The sequence below is a fragment of the Patagioenas fasciata genome, chromosome 8 (genome assembly GCF_037038585.1).
Source record: "Patagioenas fasciata isolate bPatFas1 chromosome 8, bPatFas1.hap1, whole genome shotgun sequence".
Classification (NCBI taxonomy): domain Eukaryota; kingdom Metazoa; phylum Chordata; class Aves; order Columbiformes; family Columbidae; genus Patagioenas; species Patagioenas fasciata.
In genome coordinates, this window is record NC_092527.1 from 40034868 (window position 1) to 40056091 (window position 21224).

The window sequence follows — 21224 nt, forward strand, 5'->3', positions numbered from 1 at the left end:
TAATCTGTGTTCGGATCTGGGAAGCTGAGTCTACTGTCTGTCCCATCACTTACCTGTATTTAAATCTAACCCAAAGGCTAGTCTAACTTGGTGACATATTGATCTCACATTTCAGCTCTGCTCAATAAGCATTTAGTATAAGTAGTTGAATGAAGATTCAGGAAGAACAAACAAACAAACAACTTCCCCCCAAACCTGCCAAGAAATCCAAAACTTCCATCTCGCCCAAAACCTGAGACTGGGTTTCTGCTTTCTTTAATCACCCGGTGTAACCTGGAGCAGCTTTAGATCTCCATGTTTTACAGGCCATCTTCATTCAGTATGTGCTGACATCTACTTACTGATGACAACACTAAAATGTGAAAACTCACTCCACACGTTACATTTGACAATTTTCAAAATTCATACCCAAGAAGCGCATCCAACATACTCATTATATATACAGTACCTATCCATATGATGTGACTGTTGACAGTTTTTATAATTATGTCCACCGAACCACAGCAAATTATTTTTTCAGGTATTTAAGGTGAATTCTGGCATGTAGTTGAAGCCATTAACAAAATGTGAGAACCATGAGGGTCATAATAAAACTGCTTTGATTCTATCAGCCAGTTGTATGCACACATTTTATTTTGGTTGCCTAGTGTTACATTCATTCTCTCAGTGAAATTCAGCCAAAAGTCACCAAGATTTTGGGGCAACGAAAAGCACTTTTCCAATGTTTTCAACCTACATCCAGAAGATGGTATATGTAAAGGCTAATGCATTATATGTAATATTTAACATTCCTAAAACGCCAAACAGTTTAATTCCACTACATAAATAATATCTAGGGATGCCATTCAGGTTGCTTTCCTTAACAATTAACTTGATGCAAAGGCTTAGTAGTACATATAAAACCCAATACGTGACATTTATTAAAAGCTGAGGGCAGATTTGTATTGCTGTTTAACATCTGAACATCTAAACCAGTCTTTTTGACAGTCCCCATCCAATATGCATATGAACTTGTTACAGTATTTCCTGATTTTTAGCTCCTATAATTTTCTACAGTTTCCATTAGCTAGATGCATTTCATATTAAGTGCATTTCTTCCTATATAGAAACACTTACAATAATACATCTGTAAAGCAATATGGTGAGAATTTGTTTTGTCTGCTACTAGAATGTAATAGGTTCAAAACCTAATATTAGCAAAGTATCACAGCTATCGTGTTCTCTTCCATCTTGGGTGGGCAAGAACTTTTCCAGACACTGCTCAGCATTCTTATGGAGTCTTAAATTCTTGCTATAATCACCCATGAATCAAAAAGTACTACCACAGTGTGAAACCATACACTTTTCTGTGCCATCTCATTCCCACAAAGAAAGTAAAAAGTAAGTTATGCGTGCAGGATCAAGAAAGAGCATGGAACTTTTAAGTATATGCTCAATTCTACGCATGATTTTAAGCACATGACATCAATAGAAGTTGGCTACGTGTGTAATGTTCTGCAAAGCAGGGACTCTGCAACAGTGAGTTTGGGTGGGCAGTTATGGAAATGCTACCAGACACACACTCACAAGCCAGAAACATCAAAGTGCCTCATCCACCTACCCTGCCAGGCTGGGAATGGTGCGATCTGTCATCGCCAGCAGCTCCCACCGCAGAGATGTCCAGCTGGTGGCCACAAGATCCTGGGGCTATTTTCAAATTCTCTGCTCGGTAGATCTTGTGTTCACCCGTAGCACCTTCTAATGGCTCCAGAACATAGCTTTTGTTTTCAAATGAAATAATTCCCCTGTTACAGAAGAGAACAGAGTAAGATGCATGGTTTTCAAGAGCTAACATATGTGTGTCTACAACAAAGTTACAACAGGTTTTTATAACAACGGTATGAAAAAGCAAAATGCTGATTTACAATGTCATGGTCATGTGGAGCAGGAAACATCAAAGCTGTATATTTGTCACTGCAGCACACTATACTTTAAAAGAAGCAATGGCTCAAAGAAAAATCTTCCTTTTCTGAAGTGTTGTGCTGTAGAGCAAAATTATATCTGTGTTTTATGTGTTTTCCACTTTGCAGTGAAGCACGGCCATTGCAGAGTGGAGTACTGATATGCGTCCTTCTGAGGACCATGGCAAACAGGACTGAACAGAAGTGTGGTGAAATGCTTTTGTAAGAAAAAGCAGAGTGAAAGTGTTCATTGTGACCTGCCGTGTGCATTAGACCTTCTAAGCCAAATGCTGATGCCAGCATCAATTCTGCCAGATGAAAGAGGCATTGTAGTATCAAAATGGATTATTAAGTATCGCAGAGTGGGGCAGCAGAATGAACCTCAAATATATTAGCCAGTTGATTCCTGTTTAACTCATTTTACTACCCAAAGTAATAATTTTTACAGCAATCCCACCTGCTCTCCGAGGAGCTCAAAGATTTTCCATCAATGAAAGCACTCTTGTTGCGCTACTTTAAGCTGCAGTATGCAAAGAGGAAAGAGATACAACACCTTGCTCCAAGAACATGTGGAAGAACATAGAACACATAGCCAACTCTGGGCTTCATGTGCTGCATCCTCACTGAAAACCACTCTCCCTCTATACTCCAGACAACTCACCAAATAAAAACCACACTTAGGTTCTTGTCTTGGGTCCCGCCCAAGTATTCTGAGCTGTTACAGTAAAACGAAGTTGACAAAAGGTTGAATATCTTTCCAGTTCTTCCCATTGAGGAAGCTGCTGGCACAAGGCTGCTCCCTCAGCTCAGCACAGAAATACAGGCAGCATGGTATAGACGTCCATGGTTTGGGCATGCTGGAATAGGATTTCTGGTACTGTATGGCAGAAAGTAGGATGATCTCCGACAATATTCCTGGAACTGGTAATCAGACCTGCAGCTGGAGGACCATGGAGTAAGAAGACTGCTCTGTGCTGTAGCACAATGCAGCATGAAGTGGGTTCACAGACAAGGCTTGGGTAAAATCACTGTAAGATAAAGGAATTGAAACATTCTGTGCCTGCCAAGTGTCTAACTTGCATCCTGAGCACATCCCCCCAGCCACATCGGAGGGTCCAGACAATTCCTGCATCGAGCTGGACATGGGGCTTTGTTGGGTAACTGCGAGACCGAAGAAAGACGCCCTTTAAAACCCATTTCTCTCTTCTAAAATAGGAATAAGCATTTGCTTATGGGGTGTTGTAAGCATTCATCAACTAGACACTACACTGAACAGTGCATCGAGTTACCGATTTCTTCCCTGTCCGTAAATTATAAAAGCATTAACCCCTAAGCACTGGCAAAGGTTCAGTAGAAGTAATTACAATCAGTATACTTGGAATTCCAATGGAACTTCTAATTGGTCAAGGCATTCTTCCTCAATTCCACCTCTAAACTACTCTATATTGTCTATATATGCTATTACACAGCAACCGTTTTCAGCACAAAGCTGGCTACATTTTATTAGTGTGTCTTTTTGGTGGATAGGAAGTGTCTGCTCTTTTTATTTCTGTCTGTACTGCAACAAAGGTAAGATACTACAACCCCTGAGAGATCAATACACGTCTCTATACATTTCTTCTGCAGAAAGCTAAAAACAGACAAAAAGAAGGACCCAGAAGCAGGTTAATGACACCATAAAGACTGATTTAAAAATAAAAGGTAAAATTATTAGGAAAAAGCTGCCGTAGCTATTCTATTCTTAGCGAGATATGAAGAAACTCGAAGCCTTTGGATTTCTGACCAGCTAACTGAAATTTCCATTCCAAGCTGACTGCAGTTTCGCTACAAAACACCATTGCCATCAGTTCAGCCAAGCCAACAGGTGACCATTTTACCACTTACTAGCACAGCTACAAGTCCAAGAGAAACAAAAAAGCCTGGAAACCCATGATACTGAAAAGGCTGTGCAACAGCTTTATTGATCTGAACTGAGATTCAGGGGTTGGTAACTCATCTGTAGCTTTCCTTAGTACCCTTGGCAAATGGGGTATTTTATGTACCTGTGGCCCAGCACCCTGGGTACGCTGGATCCCAGCTGGAAAAGCAGGACAGATCGATGCAACAACCCTGCAGCTCCAGCCTGGACACACTGCAGCATGGACAACCCGCGGTCCCAGCCACCTCACACCCTCCAGTTCTACATTGTTTTCACATCTGCCTTATTCCTTGAAGAATTCAGGAAACTAGGACAACATATTCCCTTTACTCTGACAATCAGCAACTCTGCAATCAGCATAATCAAACAAGGATTGTTGTCTTTCCCCTGTGCAATTAATCATTTAATTTAGGAGGCAGCTGGAAGCAGCGATGGAGGCAGGAGTCCATTAGTCACTGTTTGACACGGGCCAGCCTGACCATCTCCCTTTACTGACAACCCAAAACCAACATAAAACCATGGGAGGTTTTATTTTTATTGTTAAACTTTATCCTATTTAGAACATTAACTTCAAAAAACAGACTTAAATAATTTTATTTAATTATTTACACTAGAAATAGAGAGACTCAGTAGTACCTTTCTTACTGGGTAAATAGCATTTACTTTTTCTTGGTATCAAGAGTTCCAAAACATGCCACATCAATGCCAGGTTTCCAATGCACCCCTTGTATACCCAGCTGCTGTCTAAAATAACTGAACAACCGTAACAGTTCCACCTTTGTACATGAAGCAATCCCACGGAAAAAAAAAGATATCCTGCAGATGTGATAAAAAGGAAAATATACATTTCATTTAATGCACACTTATCCTTTGAGTGCTGCCTAGAGGATATCAGCACCTGGCTTGGGACCATTTGTAATAAGATAATGAACATCAAATATGAATTATCTTGGCCAGCTCCCTGGTTTTGACCAATTTTCTTTTCCTACAATTGCATTTTTTCGCTATTCCTCAGTGCCAAGCACAGCACCTTCAAACTGTAACCAGTCAAAAGCTCTGGTTTCGCATCTTGGCGTGCCAGGATGAGAGGAACGATACCTGCCAGCCTTTCATGCTAAGAATCTGATGCAAATAAAATAAATCCAAAAGTACCTTTCTCTTGCACTTTTGTCAGGTGTTTCAGACAAGCCTCTGCTCCTCCTACACCGCTGCTGTGTCTCCCACACCCCTGGTCAGCCTTTGCTCCCCAAGACCAGGATGCTACAACTTTTCCATTTTTCAGAACGCATTCAGGTTGAATAATACAATGTTTTCTAGTGTGGCAAACAGGCAGTTATTAAACTACAGATGTCCAACCAAGAATTACACAAGGAACTCCAAAGCGGTTTCAGGAACCCTGTGAGTGCTCAAGCAGTGGGTTTTCCTCATGACCAACTGAAACGTGTGGGATTTCTACCATTACCTCTACCAGGCCAAAGACTGTCAGAACTCACGAGCTAACAAATATCTGAGAGAAATGTAACATGAAGTACACATTTTTCGGTCTCCAGCTATCAAACTGATAGCATCTGTGTTTTTGCCAGTCCCAAATCACAGTGATGCTGGCGAGTCAGCAACATTTTAAAGAGATAATTCAACCGCTGTCTAAAACTATCGGGTTGTCCTTTTCATTGCTGGTAGCAGCGAAGGAGGGGGGAAAAAAGAATCTATACCGTACAGCATGTCCAGACATGAGGTCACAGGCTCCAAGCCAACTGGGAGCAGCTTCAGTGTGGTCTTGAGCCTGAGCTAATGTTTTATTCCATCTCAACAGGGATTGAATCTTGCTCATGTCTGGTGCACAGCACCAAATAAACCACATCCACATCACCGCTAATCAGCTCTGAACACAAACGACTCATTGCTATTTGCCTACTACATGCCATAGGCACACACAGGGAATATTGACATGAGATGGCCTATGATGCCACGGCTCTCTCCATCTCAAAGGAAAAGAAATTAAACCGTAACTTAAATAATTGATTTGTTATTAATTGCTGTTTAACCTGCCAGGAATCTCTCAATCAGGGAAGTGCAATTTGATGGAATAATTCCACTATTTTTGAATTGTTGATAAAGTAAAATGTGATTTTTTTTTTCTCTTAAAAAGAAAAACCAAAACAAAAGCTAACACAAGGCCAGTTGTATTTCGTAAATCAGCAGGCTTTAGGAAATCTCAAAATATAAATGGGATTTTTCTTTTCCAGCTTGTCAGCAGAAGCAAAGGCCCTGCCAACATAAACCATCAATGCATACTTGTCTGAGAAACCATGATGCCGGAGTAAAACTTGGCGAGGCCAGCATTATATTAAACTGTGATATATTATTCTGCTGTACTATACAGGGGAAGTTAAGTAAATCAATAAATCTGATATCCATGAGTGCAATTAAACATTTGGTTTTAATGAAGCTCAAAGTTATATGCATTTCTAAACAATGATAATAAAAAGCTCTATTACCACTGGAAGAGGAATGTAGACGTTTTCAGTCTGTAAGAAATTAATTAGACTACACAGGGCTGTCATTTTTACACCTCACATATTCCCCTGAGTCTGTCTCTGCCCACAGAAACAGCTGAACGCTGTACAGTGCCCAAGTGCCACCTAAAAACCTGCATTTTGTAACTGATGCTACAGTTTCAAAAGCAAAGGGACCCATCCCACAGCTGTAATACCTATTTCAATGAGAATTTTAGGTGAACAGACGACAGAATTGGAGCCTTGCGGCCCTGAAGTGTTGTCATGATGCTCGTGATGGAGGTAAAGCAGTTCCTCACTAGAGTGGCTTTCAACATGTATAGCGGGTGATCTGTAAAATAAGGCATTTTTATGTATTTTTCTTATCAATTCTAGGTTCTCGGGACTTTGTGTAACAAATTCCCAGGCAAGTCAGCAGACAAACAAACAAAAGAGGAATGAAGTAGTGAATGAAAACTTCACTTTTAGTTCATTTTAATAAGTTGCAGATGAATACTACTGGGATAAGTGAACAGGATGATCTATCAACTGTTTTTCTAATGGGCTAGGTGATCCTTAGATATTTTTCAAATGATCTGGTCATTCTTTAACTTTATAGAACTGGGAAAAATGCAGAGCATGGGATCTGGATGCAGAGACAGAAGCAGCCCTGTCTCCCCTTGGACAGGCATTCCCATCTTTCTGCATCAGTTCCTCACCTTTAAAATGGGGGAAAATTTAGTAACCACAAACAATAACTATATATTGGTGAAGAGCATCATACAAGACCCAAATAATACCATTAGCCTACTACACTGCACATCAGGATTCCATTAAAATAACAGATCTGACCCAAATGAAGCAAGGGCAGTCTCTCAAAGGGAGGTCAAAGCAGTAGCACTACTGGGTTTACATTTTGCAGCAGTGGTAGAGGTGTTCTCACGCAGACACATCATCAGTCACATAGTTTTACTCCAGCCAGTGCCTTTCATTAACCTGAAAATACATTCTATAGCACAGCATCTAAAATGTAGTCATACCCAGACACTCCTGTAACTCGCACTTAATCCTTTCTCGGTGCAAGACAGATTTGTCCAGAGTGAACGCATATTGCTCTAAACTTTGATGCCTGGAATTTAAGCAGGGAGTTACTTGAACTGAAAGCGATAATGCAATTTCATGTCCAGCATTTGGGTTGCAAGAAACAGTAACTGTTTTGTCAGAGAAAAGTGTCACACGTAAGCTCAGCGGGGAGGGTGACAAAATACACCAAGGAAAGCAGAGAAAACCAAGAAGGAAAGAACTGTTGGCATCAGTGCCAACTTAGGGAGCACGTTTTATAGCACAGTGCAGCAAACAGCATAACAATATATGAAGGCTTGATTCAAACTAGAACATCACATTAATGCTTACAGGGTGCTTTTCCAAGTCAAAAAAAATATATAAGAAGAGTTTTAGTTTTGTTTGGTTTATTTTTTTCCTAAATTTAATGTTGTGAGACACACATGATGGAGGAGGGGCAGGCTCAAACTGATCAACAGATCATCTCTCCTGTGTGTCCTGGCAGTCCCAGTGATGCTCTGGCATTACCGTGCACCTGGGGACAGTGTGCACACAATTGTCAAAAAACTGACATAATGTTCATCTCAGACCACAGAGGTGCTCGTGATCCAGGAGCTCTTCACCACTTCAACAGCCAGAATACAGAAGCTATGAAACCCCAGAAGCTGAATGCTTTCTAATGTTAAACTTAAAAACCTCGAGTAGTTTCACGGTCCAACAACTTACAAACCATGCAAGATGTTTATATGAACTAAAAGCTCTTCAGAAAGTATGGAGAAAAAGCAAACATCCAAACCAGCGCTTTTCTCAACTGGGATTTCCTCCTAACTTCTTTTTCTTGGATGAAATCTCCCCTTCTGTGGGGAAACCATGCTTGAGGAGCCATGAGGAATTTAATTTTTTTCTCCCTGGTTTCCTACTTCCATCCCTTTTTGCAAATAGTTGATGTCTGGAGTGTCATATTTAAATCTCCTCTTTAGCTGACTGTGTCTGGGAAGCAGGGAGTTCAGCCAGACCGCTGGAAGAACGGATGGCTCTAGTATCGGCGGCCTCACGTAGCAGAACTATGTAATCCCATTAAAAATGACTCTCTATTCAGTTCTGGGGCCTTATCCCCATCACTGTCACTGTGGGCACAGCATCTTTCAGTCGCTGAGGAGTAAACGACTGAATACTTTCCGTATGTGTGAGTGGGTTTCTTAGCTAGCAACTGGGTAACTCCAAGGGATTCTCAGATTTTTCAGAGTGTTTTGGTGTTTCAGAAAGAAAAGGTTTCCTGTGAGATTTGCATCCTTAAACTACCGACACATTTCTGAGAGCAACCCTCAGGTTCCCTCCAGCAGTGGGGTCGCCTTTGGAGCCACTTGTCCCCGTGTCAGCATCCTCCACCAGCCCCTGGACCACGGACATCGTGCTCATCTTCAGCCTGTGTTTTCTGTGCATTTGCTGCATTCTGCACTTGCAGAGAAAGTAATAGGGGAAAAATCATTCAAGTCTATACAAATTTATCATCAAAGACGTCTGCGGTGGCTACAGGCTAAAGCTATTTGCTAAAAACTGGAAGAGCCTCCAAGCTAGATAAACAGAAGGGTATTTCCTCGAGACAGGAAGGAAACGACTTGACTTTGTCGTACCTTCACCTTCCCACAAGCTCTGACAGTCTAATTGGTTTTCTTATCCTGACGGAAGCGCTGGAAATCCTGATTATCCATTGTTCCCATTTCGTGCATTCAGCATTTACCGTCTCCTCTCTGCCTTTCAGCTCTTCCTCCTCCGGAGGAGCCAGCAGGATACAGATTACAGCTTGATTATATTCTCCTCTAACCTGCATTTTAGGCAGCTATCAGTGTCAATCCAACTATTTATGCCATTGTAATCCTATATGAAGCGAGGCACTCAAATGTTATGTCTGAGAGGATGTAACATAGCTGGAATACATGAGTGCCTGTGTAAAAGAGCCGAGTCTCCTCACATGTCTTCCTATCTCACCCCCTCTATCTGCCTGAAAAAAGTAAACTAGTCAAACCTGCCTTAGTTTTCAGATTTCGCACTTGATTCTTCCTGTATCTCATTACAGAGTAATCCTGTCATATTTACAAGCTAATAATGCATCTTAAATGCTCACCCATGTGGTTGCATTGTAAGTAAGAACCTGATGGCTGCAGTAGGTCAGAGCAAGGCCCCTCCAGCTCAGCACCTTGTCCCTGGCCCTGGCCAACAGCAGATACTTCGGGGTAAGATATAAGAACACGACAAATACACCGCAGTTTGTAGCCCCGGTTCTGACAGTATGAGCGTCAGAGACATCTTTGGATCTGACAGCCCTGGAGAGGCTCCCCCAGCTCCCCTCCTCAAACTGGCTCATCTTTTTTGACTCTATGTTGACACCCACCTGTGGCACTGAGCTCCACGGCTTCATTAGGTGGGGAACAAAAAAGTACTTTCCTTTGCTCTAAAGTTTCATTTGATGTCTCCTAATTTTGGGGTTATGGAAAATATTCAGTAATTGTCCCCTCTTCAGAATGACATTCAACCTCATTTTATCATACCCTTTGTCATCTCCTTTCAAAACTGATAAATCCCAGTCTATTTTCTCTCCTTGGATAAAAGCTGTTCCATACCTTTGATCATGATTTTTGCCCTTCTCTGTATCTTTTCTGGATATAATGCTTCTTTCTTTCTGAAATGGGGATGAGAAAACAAGAACTGCATGCACAATTCAAGATGTGAGTGCACTATAGATTTATAGTGGTAATGAAGGTTTTTGTTCTATCCTCTATTTCTGTCTCAGTAATTCCTATGATCCTTTTTGCTTCTGTGACTACCGCTGAGCACTCAGGCTTCAGAGCACGCTGAAATGTGGAACCTATTCTTTATGAAGAGTTTCATGTCTTTTAATGAACTCCCCTGATCTGGGGGAAAAGACACAGTCCCTGCCTATCCCCGCCTGGAACAATGCCCGAGGTGTCTGTGTAGTAGTAGTGGGAGGATATTAGTGCTCTGAGATTTCGGTGAGCTAACAGCTTGCACTTCCTTTCATTACATGTTTTTCAGGCACTTAAACTTTAGTCCCATGCAACAGCTGTCTGAGGTAGGTAAGAATCATTTAATGAATTTCACAGACGGAGAAAAAGAGACAGAGACATTTGTCCAGTTCACTCAGAAACTGTCACAAAGCCAGGAACAGACTGAGAATGAGACCCGTCTTTCCTTCCACTGGCTGCTGCGAGCGAAACTGCGGCCCCAGGGAATGTCCTCACCCAGGGCTCCCTGGCCACACCATGTCTGATCTCCTCACCCCTGCAGCTTGCAGCTTTTATCATGCCGTGGAAAAACAAGAATCCCTACTCCCGCAAGTTGGTGGGTAAGTACATCATCCCACCCTATCTGTAATACCAGGAAAGTTGCCATGAAGTAGTTTTGAACTGTCCTAATTCCCATTGTATTGTTTCAGCTTGGATCGTGTGCAGTAAATCACAGATTCATAGAATGGTTTGGGTTTGAAAGGACCTATAAAAGTTGTCTTGTCCAACCTCCCTGCAAGGAGCAGGGACATCTTCAACTAGATCTTTCCACCCAAATTCTCCAGGGACGCACTGCAACAAAGACGTTTTGGTGGCAGAGGTGACGTGTGGGCCTGATGCTGGGAGACGTTTAGTGCTTTCAGAACCTCACTGCAGCTTCTTGGGATTCCACACCACTTGGCCTTTCATCCCTAACCAGTTTTAAAGAGAGGGTCTGGATGGTTCAAGGAGCTGACAGTGCATTATGAAGCCTTTCAAATAGACATTGCTGGCTTAGATCAAGTGCAGGTAATGCCTGGAAGTTATTACTATTGGCTATCAGGCTGTGAAATGAATTTTTTGAAGGAAGTCAACAAGCATCCTTATCACAAAATGTTATCACACATGGGCAATCCTTTAACCAACCTCAGCACTGAATGCAGCAGCTAAATGGACATGGGTATTGAGATGTATCCTCAGTTTCTCCTGCTAGAGTACAACATGCATTGGCAGGGAAACTTATGAAAAATCGTATTGAAAAACATGCTGCTATGCTTCTCCTATGGGCAAGGAGTCTAATACTGTCAGCTTGCACATTGGGGATTTATCTGCAATAGTGGCAGATGAGAGAAAAATGTCACTGCCAGCACATGTTGTCTTGACATACCCGACTACCTAAAACTAAGAAACAACTCTGTGAGCTCAGCAATTGCAAAAAGAGCACATTAGAAGAGAGAAAATGCATTTCATGTGGAGAAGAGTAATTTCTCTTGAGAGTTCTTAATTTGTTAGGTAGCTCTGGAACAAGTCGTTGGTGCAGACTGTGTCTCACGCAGTGCAGATTTTCCCGGTGGACCTTGCAGCAATGCAATCCCTTTCACTAAGCTGTGCTTAAAATACCAAGCGCGCTGCGTGATATTTTTACAGACTGTGAGAACGACTGGTGAATGCAGACCGCCACGGTCCACGCAAGGGCTTAATTACAGTAAACTTGTGGAAGATGCCAGATACGTATAAACGACCAATAAAACCCCCCCTCTCTGTGTGGGAATGAGCCACAGGAATCCCATCCACTCCAGCAAATGGGTCCCTCACACAGGGAGAGGGGTCCTGGTAACACACTGTTTGCTCTTTCTACTGCTGTCTGTTCCCAAAGCTTCGTTAGAAAAGCCTTGATAATACCACTGTTGCACAAAATGCTAAATCAAGGGAAAAAGAGTCCAGCTACTCGTGCTGTTTGTGGATAAATTAAACAAACCAGAAAAGGTTGAGACAGCTGGAAATTTAACAGGAAAACTGGGTTTTCCAGGGAGAACGCTAGAGCCAATTTACAGTTAATTACTGTGATTTGGAACAGCTCTGTGAGTAAATACCAGTCTCTGATTGTCCAAGTAAGGAAGATAATTGTTTCCTGAACTGTGTCCATTGTGTATTTAAAATGCTGTCAGCCTGTTCGTTTCTCAAACTCAGAAGAGATTTGGTTTTCGACAATGTGAATCTGCTACTCTTCTGTTAACAAGCAGCTAAAACCTGAATGCTGAACATCATACCTGCCACGAACACAATTATTGAGCTCCACAGCCACAAAGCAAACTCTCCTAATGATGAGGCCACAGGACAGTGCACGAGTTCGCAGCTGCAAAGCAGGACTGGAGGGTCACCGGGCACTGCCAGCCCAAAAACGTGCCAAGCACCACGCTGCCGCAGAAGGCTATAGACAAAAATGGGCAGCAAGACAGAAGTAACATCATGGAAAACCCAAAAATTGCATTTTCCTTTTTTTTTTTTTTTTTTTTTCCAAAAAGGGAAAATGCTTTTACAGAGATTGCATCAACATTTCAAAATCAGGTATCAGTACATTCATTAAGGAGCAAAACAACAATTCAAGAGATACCAGAATGGTTCCTGTAGGAGCTCACGTGTTACTGAACTGTTGGCTCACCTGAGTCCAGAGCAGGTACTGAGACTGACTGAGGAGCCAGGGAACCCTCGCACGGCGCCGTGGTAATAACAGTGATCCTGACAGCAAAAAAAGAGACAACATTTCAACAGTCACAAATGCTTTTTGCTCTCCAGTTTTCTCATGGTTTTCCATCCCCTTTATTTCAAAGCAATCATCAATTCCAGGCTATGGCATTCAGAACCACACCGAGAGCACCATTCCTGCCCCACTGAATACTCACCGTATTTAACAGTGCAAATGGCTCCTGAGTGGAAAACTTGGGTGTTTTTTAAACCCCGAAGTGCTGGAGCGTTTTTTTGGTTTATTTTGTGTATGTTTTAAAGAGGCTCGATGGTGCTAAACCGCATGACTGACCACCTTTTTCTGTGTTATTTTATGTGAAGCTAGCATTTTGGATATTTTACAAAATTAGATGAACAAATCAACTGACACATTTTACTACTCTCCATAGACAGATATTATTATTTAAGGTCATTTACATCTCCTATGTCTACAGGAGAAATTATAGCTATGTATTAACGAGATGTATAAAAAAGCCAATCCCAACCCTATAGTTTGAAAAAAATCACAGACCAAATGAAGGGGAAGAGAAACAGGTTGGAAAGGAAACCTTTTACTGAATTACTCAACTGAGTTGTATGTTATTAAGAACAACCAAGAATAAGAGGGTCTTCTTTTTTGAGAGGCAACAATCCAATTTCATTTTGTGGCTGGGTTATTGTATTTCCTTAATAATCCACTGCTTGGAAAAGCCACCCACAACAGAGATAGATTCTCAGCGCATACCCGTATCTGTCTGGAATCAAGGTTAATTTTATTGTTGACTAAAGGTTATATTACATTCCAATTATGTGACTGGCTGGAAAGCAATGACTGTGTCACGTCCAGCATTTCTTTTCTCATGGCTCCTTTGAAGCCACCCTCAAACTGGGAACACTGCTGTTAAAGGTTCCTATCGTAGTAGTGTGAAGGGAACTTATCACTCAGGCTTCAACCTGACAGTCATCCCGGGCCTTTTTATCACTCGGTTCATTCATATCCATCTAGCTGCATTCATTAACATTTTCAGGTTTGGGGCAGCATGGCTTTCACTTACAAAGCTCACTCAGCAGGCTTCTAAAGACCACCGTGATTTTCTTAAAGAAAGCAAAAGCCACGAAAATGCTGAGCAACATGGAATAATTCAGATATTAATTCCCTGCAAATGAGGTGGTACCATGGGAAATATTTGTTTAGGGCATCTGTGTTTCCAACACAAGTAACTGAACAAAGAACAGCAACTTCTGATGTTCTAAATACAAATCTCAATAGCTTTTCTTGAAGAAAGAAATGACAGAAATGGGGTAGTGGTGTTTTACTCTTGGGTATTTTTATCATCAATATTCATACATTAGCAAGGATACAGCCTTAACAGAAAGGAAGAAGGACATACACTGAGTTTTCTGGGATGATTGCTACAGTCACAACAGACATCAAGGTTTTCAGGGTGAGTGTACTATTTCATCTTATTTTAATATTATCAGTTATATGTGTCTAGTTGATGAGGTAGAAGAAAAAACACCCCCCACCTCAGCACTGACTTTCATACAGTGACCATGAAACAGTCTGAAATAAAAAATAAAGCAGCTTTATTCTCATCACTTAAAGAATAAGGTAGAGGTGCAGTTCAGAGCTCTTAAGAAGCCAATTTTGGGGGTTGAGCATCACTAGTGTTAAGCAGAGTCCCCGGTGAAACGGGGAGGGCAGCTGATACCTCATCCCATGCCGGTTGCTGCTCTACTCTGGTTGTCTTTATCAAAGGTGAATTATGGCAAATATCCTGATTTTCTTTCCCTCTCCATGTACAACTTGTCATTTTATTAACTTTGAGCTCCTTGTTGTGGCCCATTTCACAATTTCTCTGAGATCCACATACTATATGATGCCAAAAAATGCAAACTTACCAGACCGTGGCCTGACACTGGACTGGTAGAAAATTGATTTCTAGCTCAGCAACTCCACTGAACTGCAGGATTTTTTTCCCCTCCTATTGAATCTTTTTATCCCTATAAACTAGTATATCAAATGGATGACCCTCTAAAAGCAAATAATTATCATGGCTGATTTGTCAGACTTAAAACAGTACTCTACCCTTACTTAGGAGCAGCTTTGGACAGCTGCCATTTTTTCAAGTGCTATAAAGCAGAAAAAGAACCTGGATACTGACTTGTGCACTAGAGGAACTCCCCAATGACAGCTCCACAACCCTGACTGGCTTGGACCCCCAAGCAGAATTTGACTAAGCAACTTTTCAACCACAAAATATTTTAAGCAGCAATATGTACTGTTGCTATTAATCATGACTTGCTGCCATTCTGAAAACAGACTTTTTCTTAGTAAGGAAAAGCCTGGCTACCATGAGCTGGACACACATTCATGTTAATGTAGGTTAATCTGTCAGTTTTGTGCTTCATTTCTTTGCTTTCACTTCCTTGAGGAATCTACACATTTCCTAAAACTAATGACTACTTTCTAGTAAGCTGATTTTGAAGAAAATACGAGCAACCAGCAAAAATGAAGACATTGAAAGGTTTCAAAATGACAGCTGTACTTGGGAGGTCTGGGGCTATAATGAAGATGCTTTTGCTGAAGAAAGAAAGATGTTATGCATAGAAATAAAGCCTTTCACTGATCCCAGCAACGCCCATTATGGATGGGAATACTCCGATGCCTCTTCTGACAGCATCAATAATGTAACACAACAAATACTTTATAGGACTTAGGCAGATAAAAGATAAACTTTGTAATTAAATAGCTTGCTCTGTTGTTCCTAATTAAGGCATTTATACTGTCAGAGGACAAAAATATTACTGCCTTAAAGTATTTTAACTACTGATTTCAATATGGATCATATTAGCCATATATTTATGTATCTGTATATCTAGACACACACACAAATATACACATATATACATAAAGTATACCCACAACAATCTTATGGTCTGGTTTAACACAAAACAACCCAACCAAGCAAGCCCCTCTCCCAAAGCCCATTGGTTTCCCCAATGCGGAATGACACTCAAACCTTCGCAATCTCTGATATGGGTTTCTGCACTATAGAAATCAGATATTTAGGGCTTTCTTCCTACCTGAACCAGGACTTTCCTCCATAACTCATCAACAATGGTTGCGCTTATTAGAAAATTTTAATGGGCATATTTCCAAGAAGCTGAATAAATCTTACAGATTTTAAAAGTCACCTGGTTAAAACCCCACAGCTTTCCTTTAATGTCTCTCTCTAAAGATTCATGTGTAGGATCACAGCAGTCAGAAAGGTAACTGAAGGCAACAATAAAAAGAGATCACACATTGAGCTGTTTCATCCCCTGGCTTAGATCCCGGCAGAGAACACTTTGGGTTTTAACGACGCAGCATCATCTACCCACGAAACGCCAACCTTACCTTGTAATTGCGGGTGAGCACCACGTTAGTGCCATCTTTCAAATAATGTGTTTCTGTGAAGCTGCTGGCTAACAGGCCCCTGAAAAAAAACCACAGCACATGTCGTATTAAGGCCACATCACCTTGACTTTGTCCTTTAGCGGTTCCATTTGAGACAGCGATCAAAGCCAAGCGTTAATGACACAGCGACTACCAGGGCTGTGTGCGAAATAAGGAAAAATGTAACTCCGAATGCTGAAGCTGCAGTGCATGAACGATTCCTTCGTTAATTGTAAAAAGACTACAAGTTTCCAGCCTGCTTTCTCTTCCAAATGAGGACTGCGAGCCAGCACATCTCGGTATTGAATCTTGCATGTAATTTTCAACGCATTTTGTGTTAAATCTGAATTCTAGACATTTGGAGTATTGTTAATTAATGGTAGTTTGTGAAAAAGAAAACCTTTTCCCTCTGAGACTTGTTCTACTATACGTGTTGTATTCATCATCAAGTGACCACCCAAATGAAACAAACTTCTTCCACTGACACTCAAGGAAAAACACTACAGGACTGGCTTTACTGTGATCATCTGAAAAGGATATTCACAAATGGAAATCTAATGACTTGAAATTATGTATCAGGAGACGGTGAAAAGACCATGACCATGATGAGACATTTTGTTCTCATTCTCCCCACACTTCCCCTCCTGCCTTTAGCAATGATGTAAAACATTCTGACCTGCAGTTGCCGTTTTCTGGACTCTGCAGAGAGGGGCATGTGCGTGACATCCAGGAAAACTTTGCTTTTTTGCAGTAAACTTATGGAACACGGAAAGCAACATCAGCTTTTTAAGTCTTGTTATTGATCTGTTTTTCAACTCCTTATCTAAAGAGCAGGAAGGCCAGAAGGAAGAAAACATCTTCGCATTTACTCCTAACACAGGCACTACCCTAGGTACCTCACCACAAACACTGACATTTTGACAAACACTCCAGTGAAATGCAAAAGCACAATATTAAGGAAACCAAGATACGTGCCACCATCACCTTCTGAAAACTGGAGAGTCTGGACTACTGGAAAATCTTTGGCACAGAGTTTCACAATCTTCTGTTCCACTTCAGAGAAGTGTTTCTCCCTTGGCTTGTTCATTTGAACAAACCAGGCCCCTTCTTTTATTTAAAGCTGATTAATGCTAAACACTTGCATATATACTAGTGTGAACTAGCACACAGTCTCAGTATGTCTTTCTTGCACCTTGTATGAATGTTAAAACAAAGATTTTAATTGTTGATTTATTTGCATTGCGTTAATATCCAATGACTCAGTCACGATCAGGACCTGGTTGTGCTAGAACTACACAAACTCTTATTAGAGAGAAAACCTATCTTGAACAGCTTGTATCTTAAAGTACAAGAAAAAGAAAAACAACACTGAATGGATTAAAAAAAAAAAGAAAAATCAAAAAGAAAATTAAAGAGAAGGAAATGGCATCATAAAAAGATGAAAGATAGGAAAGACCCAACACAATGAGTATTCAAGTACAGATTATACTTCCACATTTTTCAGTTTGTGGGAAATATCAATACATACTGAATGTTACAACACGGCAGCACTTTGCGCATTATAGAGGAACTGCTCTGGGTCTTGGCCAAGCACCACACCTAGAGCAGGACTTGATTTCCTAACCCAGCATCTCACTTTGATTTAGATGTCCATACATTCACCAATGGGTTCCACAGGGACTCCTCGGATGGCACCTGACACCCACGTTTATCTCCCCCCTTGTGCCTGCAGCCTCTGGCAGACATGCCTGAAACAAAATATGCTGTATGCATGTTTCCTACTGTGTCAATTAGCAAAAAGAGCAGCTGCTTTCTTAATTATCATTATTATTTATATAACACCACTGCTATCTCTTGCAGTTAGCAGGCATTCTTTATCTTTGGAAAGGCAAAAGGTAAGATCCCATCACTGTCGAACCCAGCAGAGTTCTGCTGTGCACATTTTGGAAATGGGATTTCATACAGGATAGCAGATCGATTTTTATTTAATGGGACAAAACACAGGCACTGAGAGAGTAACACATGTAGCAGAGAGGCAAAGTGATAGAGCAATATACTGGCTTTGTGCTCTGCTATTTTCACAGTGTTTGACAGCAATGATAATAGAGGTGACCCTTTTGCTTCTGTTCGTTCTACCCTGAGGCACAGATTTAGAAAATATTTCATGGATTTCTAGATTTTACCACCAGAAGGGAGCGCTGTGATGAGCAGTTTGACCTGCCGCATTACATACGCCATCTGACTTGAATTAATCTTCTGGTACAATGTTATGCAACCAGATCCATTTTCTTATTGCACAGAGCTCTTGTTTGGATCTCCCATGATGAAGTAGCTACCACAAGCGTGGTAAGTTTTTAGCAGTTAATTAAGTTCAATATAAAACACTGCACGTGTGTCTAGGGTGACTGTGTCAACGTCCAGCTTCCAACCACTGGATCTCATTCCTTTACATCAAGGCTTCTTTTTCATTCGAGTCTTTCATGATCAGTTCTACTTACTACGGTGAGGAAATATCAGAGATAAACAAATTCCTGGTGTAGCTGTCGGGGATGTTTCATCAGGATGAAAGTTTGCTGATGAAAATACCAGCTGAACATAAGAATTCCCAGTGTGAGTAGTGAAAGACTGGCAAGAGCACCAAGATGATGGAGTCCCGCGGTTGGACTAATCTAAGAAAGTAAAAAGCATGTCCCAGTGTAGAAGCCAAAGGATTTCAAATAATGGAAATTTCATGCACCACTGAAGGACCTTTTTAAGAAAACGAGAAAGTTTTTCAGGAGTCTGCACTAACACTCCTTCGGTTTAGCAACCAAAGCCTCATTCCTGAGACATCTGTTCTCCTGCCACATGTGGCACCAGTCCTGGTTTGAGAAGAAGCCAGAGGAAAGGGCTGGAGAGCCTGGGGACCTCGACAAGACACACCAGGGAGTCCAAGCGTTTCTGGCACAGAAAGAAGCTGTTATCCCCACTTTCAAGATGTTTAATATCTTAAAAGCTGTGTAGCCGAACGAGCACGCAGCATCAGTGTCCAGGGACAGCAAGTCATGTAAAGGCCTTTCTTAAAAGGTTACGGAAACTAAGTGTAACAAGCATTCAAATTCCACAACTCAGTGTGCACCCCTTCACTTTCCAATTATGGCAATATTGTTTAACATACCAAACAATGAATTCAACATATGTATCTATCAGGTAATTTAATTACCCACCCCCTGCCTTCCAAAGATATGCAATGTAATGGATTGATTTACATTTCTGTTTTTGACCCACAGTAAAGGAGATTAATAGAGGAAAGTAAATTAATTTAGATGGCAAGCTACTTAACCTAATTGGATCAATGTAATTCTGAAAGAGCAGGGATCAAAATAACATTACTATATCATAGTGCAATTCATCACCACGTCTGGAGTTTCAAACGCTCAGCAGTACCAGATGATTACCAGTTTTTTGCACTGCATGAAAAGGAAACAAATGCTATCAAGAACGGCATCAACTGCTGGATACCATTAGGAAAAAAAAGAGTAGAAGCAACACCACACATTTCTCATTTATTCTCCAGAGATGTAAAAGCGCATTTCTTCAGTTCAATTACTTTTGTACTTAGTCACTATGCTTGTCCACATCATGGGTTTTTTCAGTTCCCAGAACCAAATTAACAAGTAGAAGCTCTGATGGCCCAGAAGGACAAGTTTTATCCCCCCTGATCTATGACAGATGCAGCAGAGGCTCCTTCGTCCTCTGTACATCTGCAGCAAGCTCACCTGGCAGATCTGCCAAAACATTTTCAGGTGTCAAGCAGCTTCCACCAGCCTAAGCCTCGGGAAGCATGATGAACGTTATTTAAACTTCTAACCCTCACCCTCCCCAACGTGAAGTCTTAGGTGGTTTGTTCGGGGAGGGGGAAAATGTCTTCTATTAAATACACCAGATTTTTTACTCAATCCATTTAGTGACAGGGATGGTAATTTAACACAGTGCCTCTCACTTGCAAATGAGAAAAATCACTCTCTGCTCTCCAGGCTCCAATATATTATTTTGAAAGGTTATAATGATATTTCATCACCCAGGGAGAGTCAGAAAGACGGAGTCGCAGCAGTCAGACATGGAGAAAATCTAGTGGATCATGTAGACGGCTTCCCTGGAAGCCAAGTATGCTCTACATCAAATTAGGTTCTGTCTCATGGAGCTTCAAATATCAGAAGCAATGCTGATCCCATCACTTGCAGAGGGAGATTACTCTGTGTTCCAACAGATGTTACTGTCATTATGCATTTCCTGATATTAAGTCTTCCCTAGTTTCACCTCTTTACCTAGCTGAAACAATTGTTTTTCCTTCTTGGTACATGTATCTCTTAAATAGGTGCAGGTTATTACCAAATTCTCCCTTAATCACCTATGTGCCAAGCAGAACATACCAGGCTATAAAAAAAAAGATAAGTCAGGAAAAATCTAAGTATCGTCACAGAAGGAGCAGACACCAGGGTTTCCCTTGGTGATCCAGGAGAAACCAGCAGAAAAAAGCCTAAGGAGAAAATCTCTTACTAACAGCACATGGGCTTGTTTTCCGATCTGTCTCTTAGGATGAAACTTCTTTGGTTGCCCTCCCTGTTCCAGGCAATACAGATGCAAGGAGGAAGACAGCAACATTCTTGTCCATCAAAATGGATCTACAAGTCTTTTAAAGTTGTTCTGTGAGACTGAAAAGATTCAACAGCACTGCTTTAAAGCCAAACAATACCACGGTCTGGTTCATGTCTCATCCTGGGTGGTGTGCGGCTGTCACGCATCTCAGAAGGACTCTGGTTTGCTCTGGCATGACATGGAGCATAAAACTTGACCTTTGCTTCAGCAAGGAATCAGGGCCAG

At 41.3% G+C, this 21224-nt stretch overlaps 1 protein-coding gene across 1 annotated transcript in view; it reads right to left on the bottom strand.

Annotated features, from left to right (window-relative positions):
* The window catches only part of ADAM12 (ADAM metallopeptidase domain 12), a 171803-nt gene that overhangs the window by 56569 nt on the left and 94010 nt on the right, over nt 1–21224 (bottom strand). Inside the window, exons 4-6 of the mRNA XM_065843291.2 lie at nt 16323–16401; nt 12861–12937; nt 1601–1784 (exon numbers count right to left, since the gene is read on the bottom strand). Of these exons, the coding sequence (XP_065699363.1) occupies nt 1601–1784; nt 12861–12937; nt 16323–16401 (340 nt within the window). The remainder of the gene's footprint in view (nt 1–1600; nt 1785–12860; nt 12938–16322; nt 16402–21224) is intronic.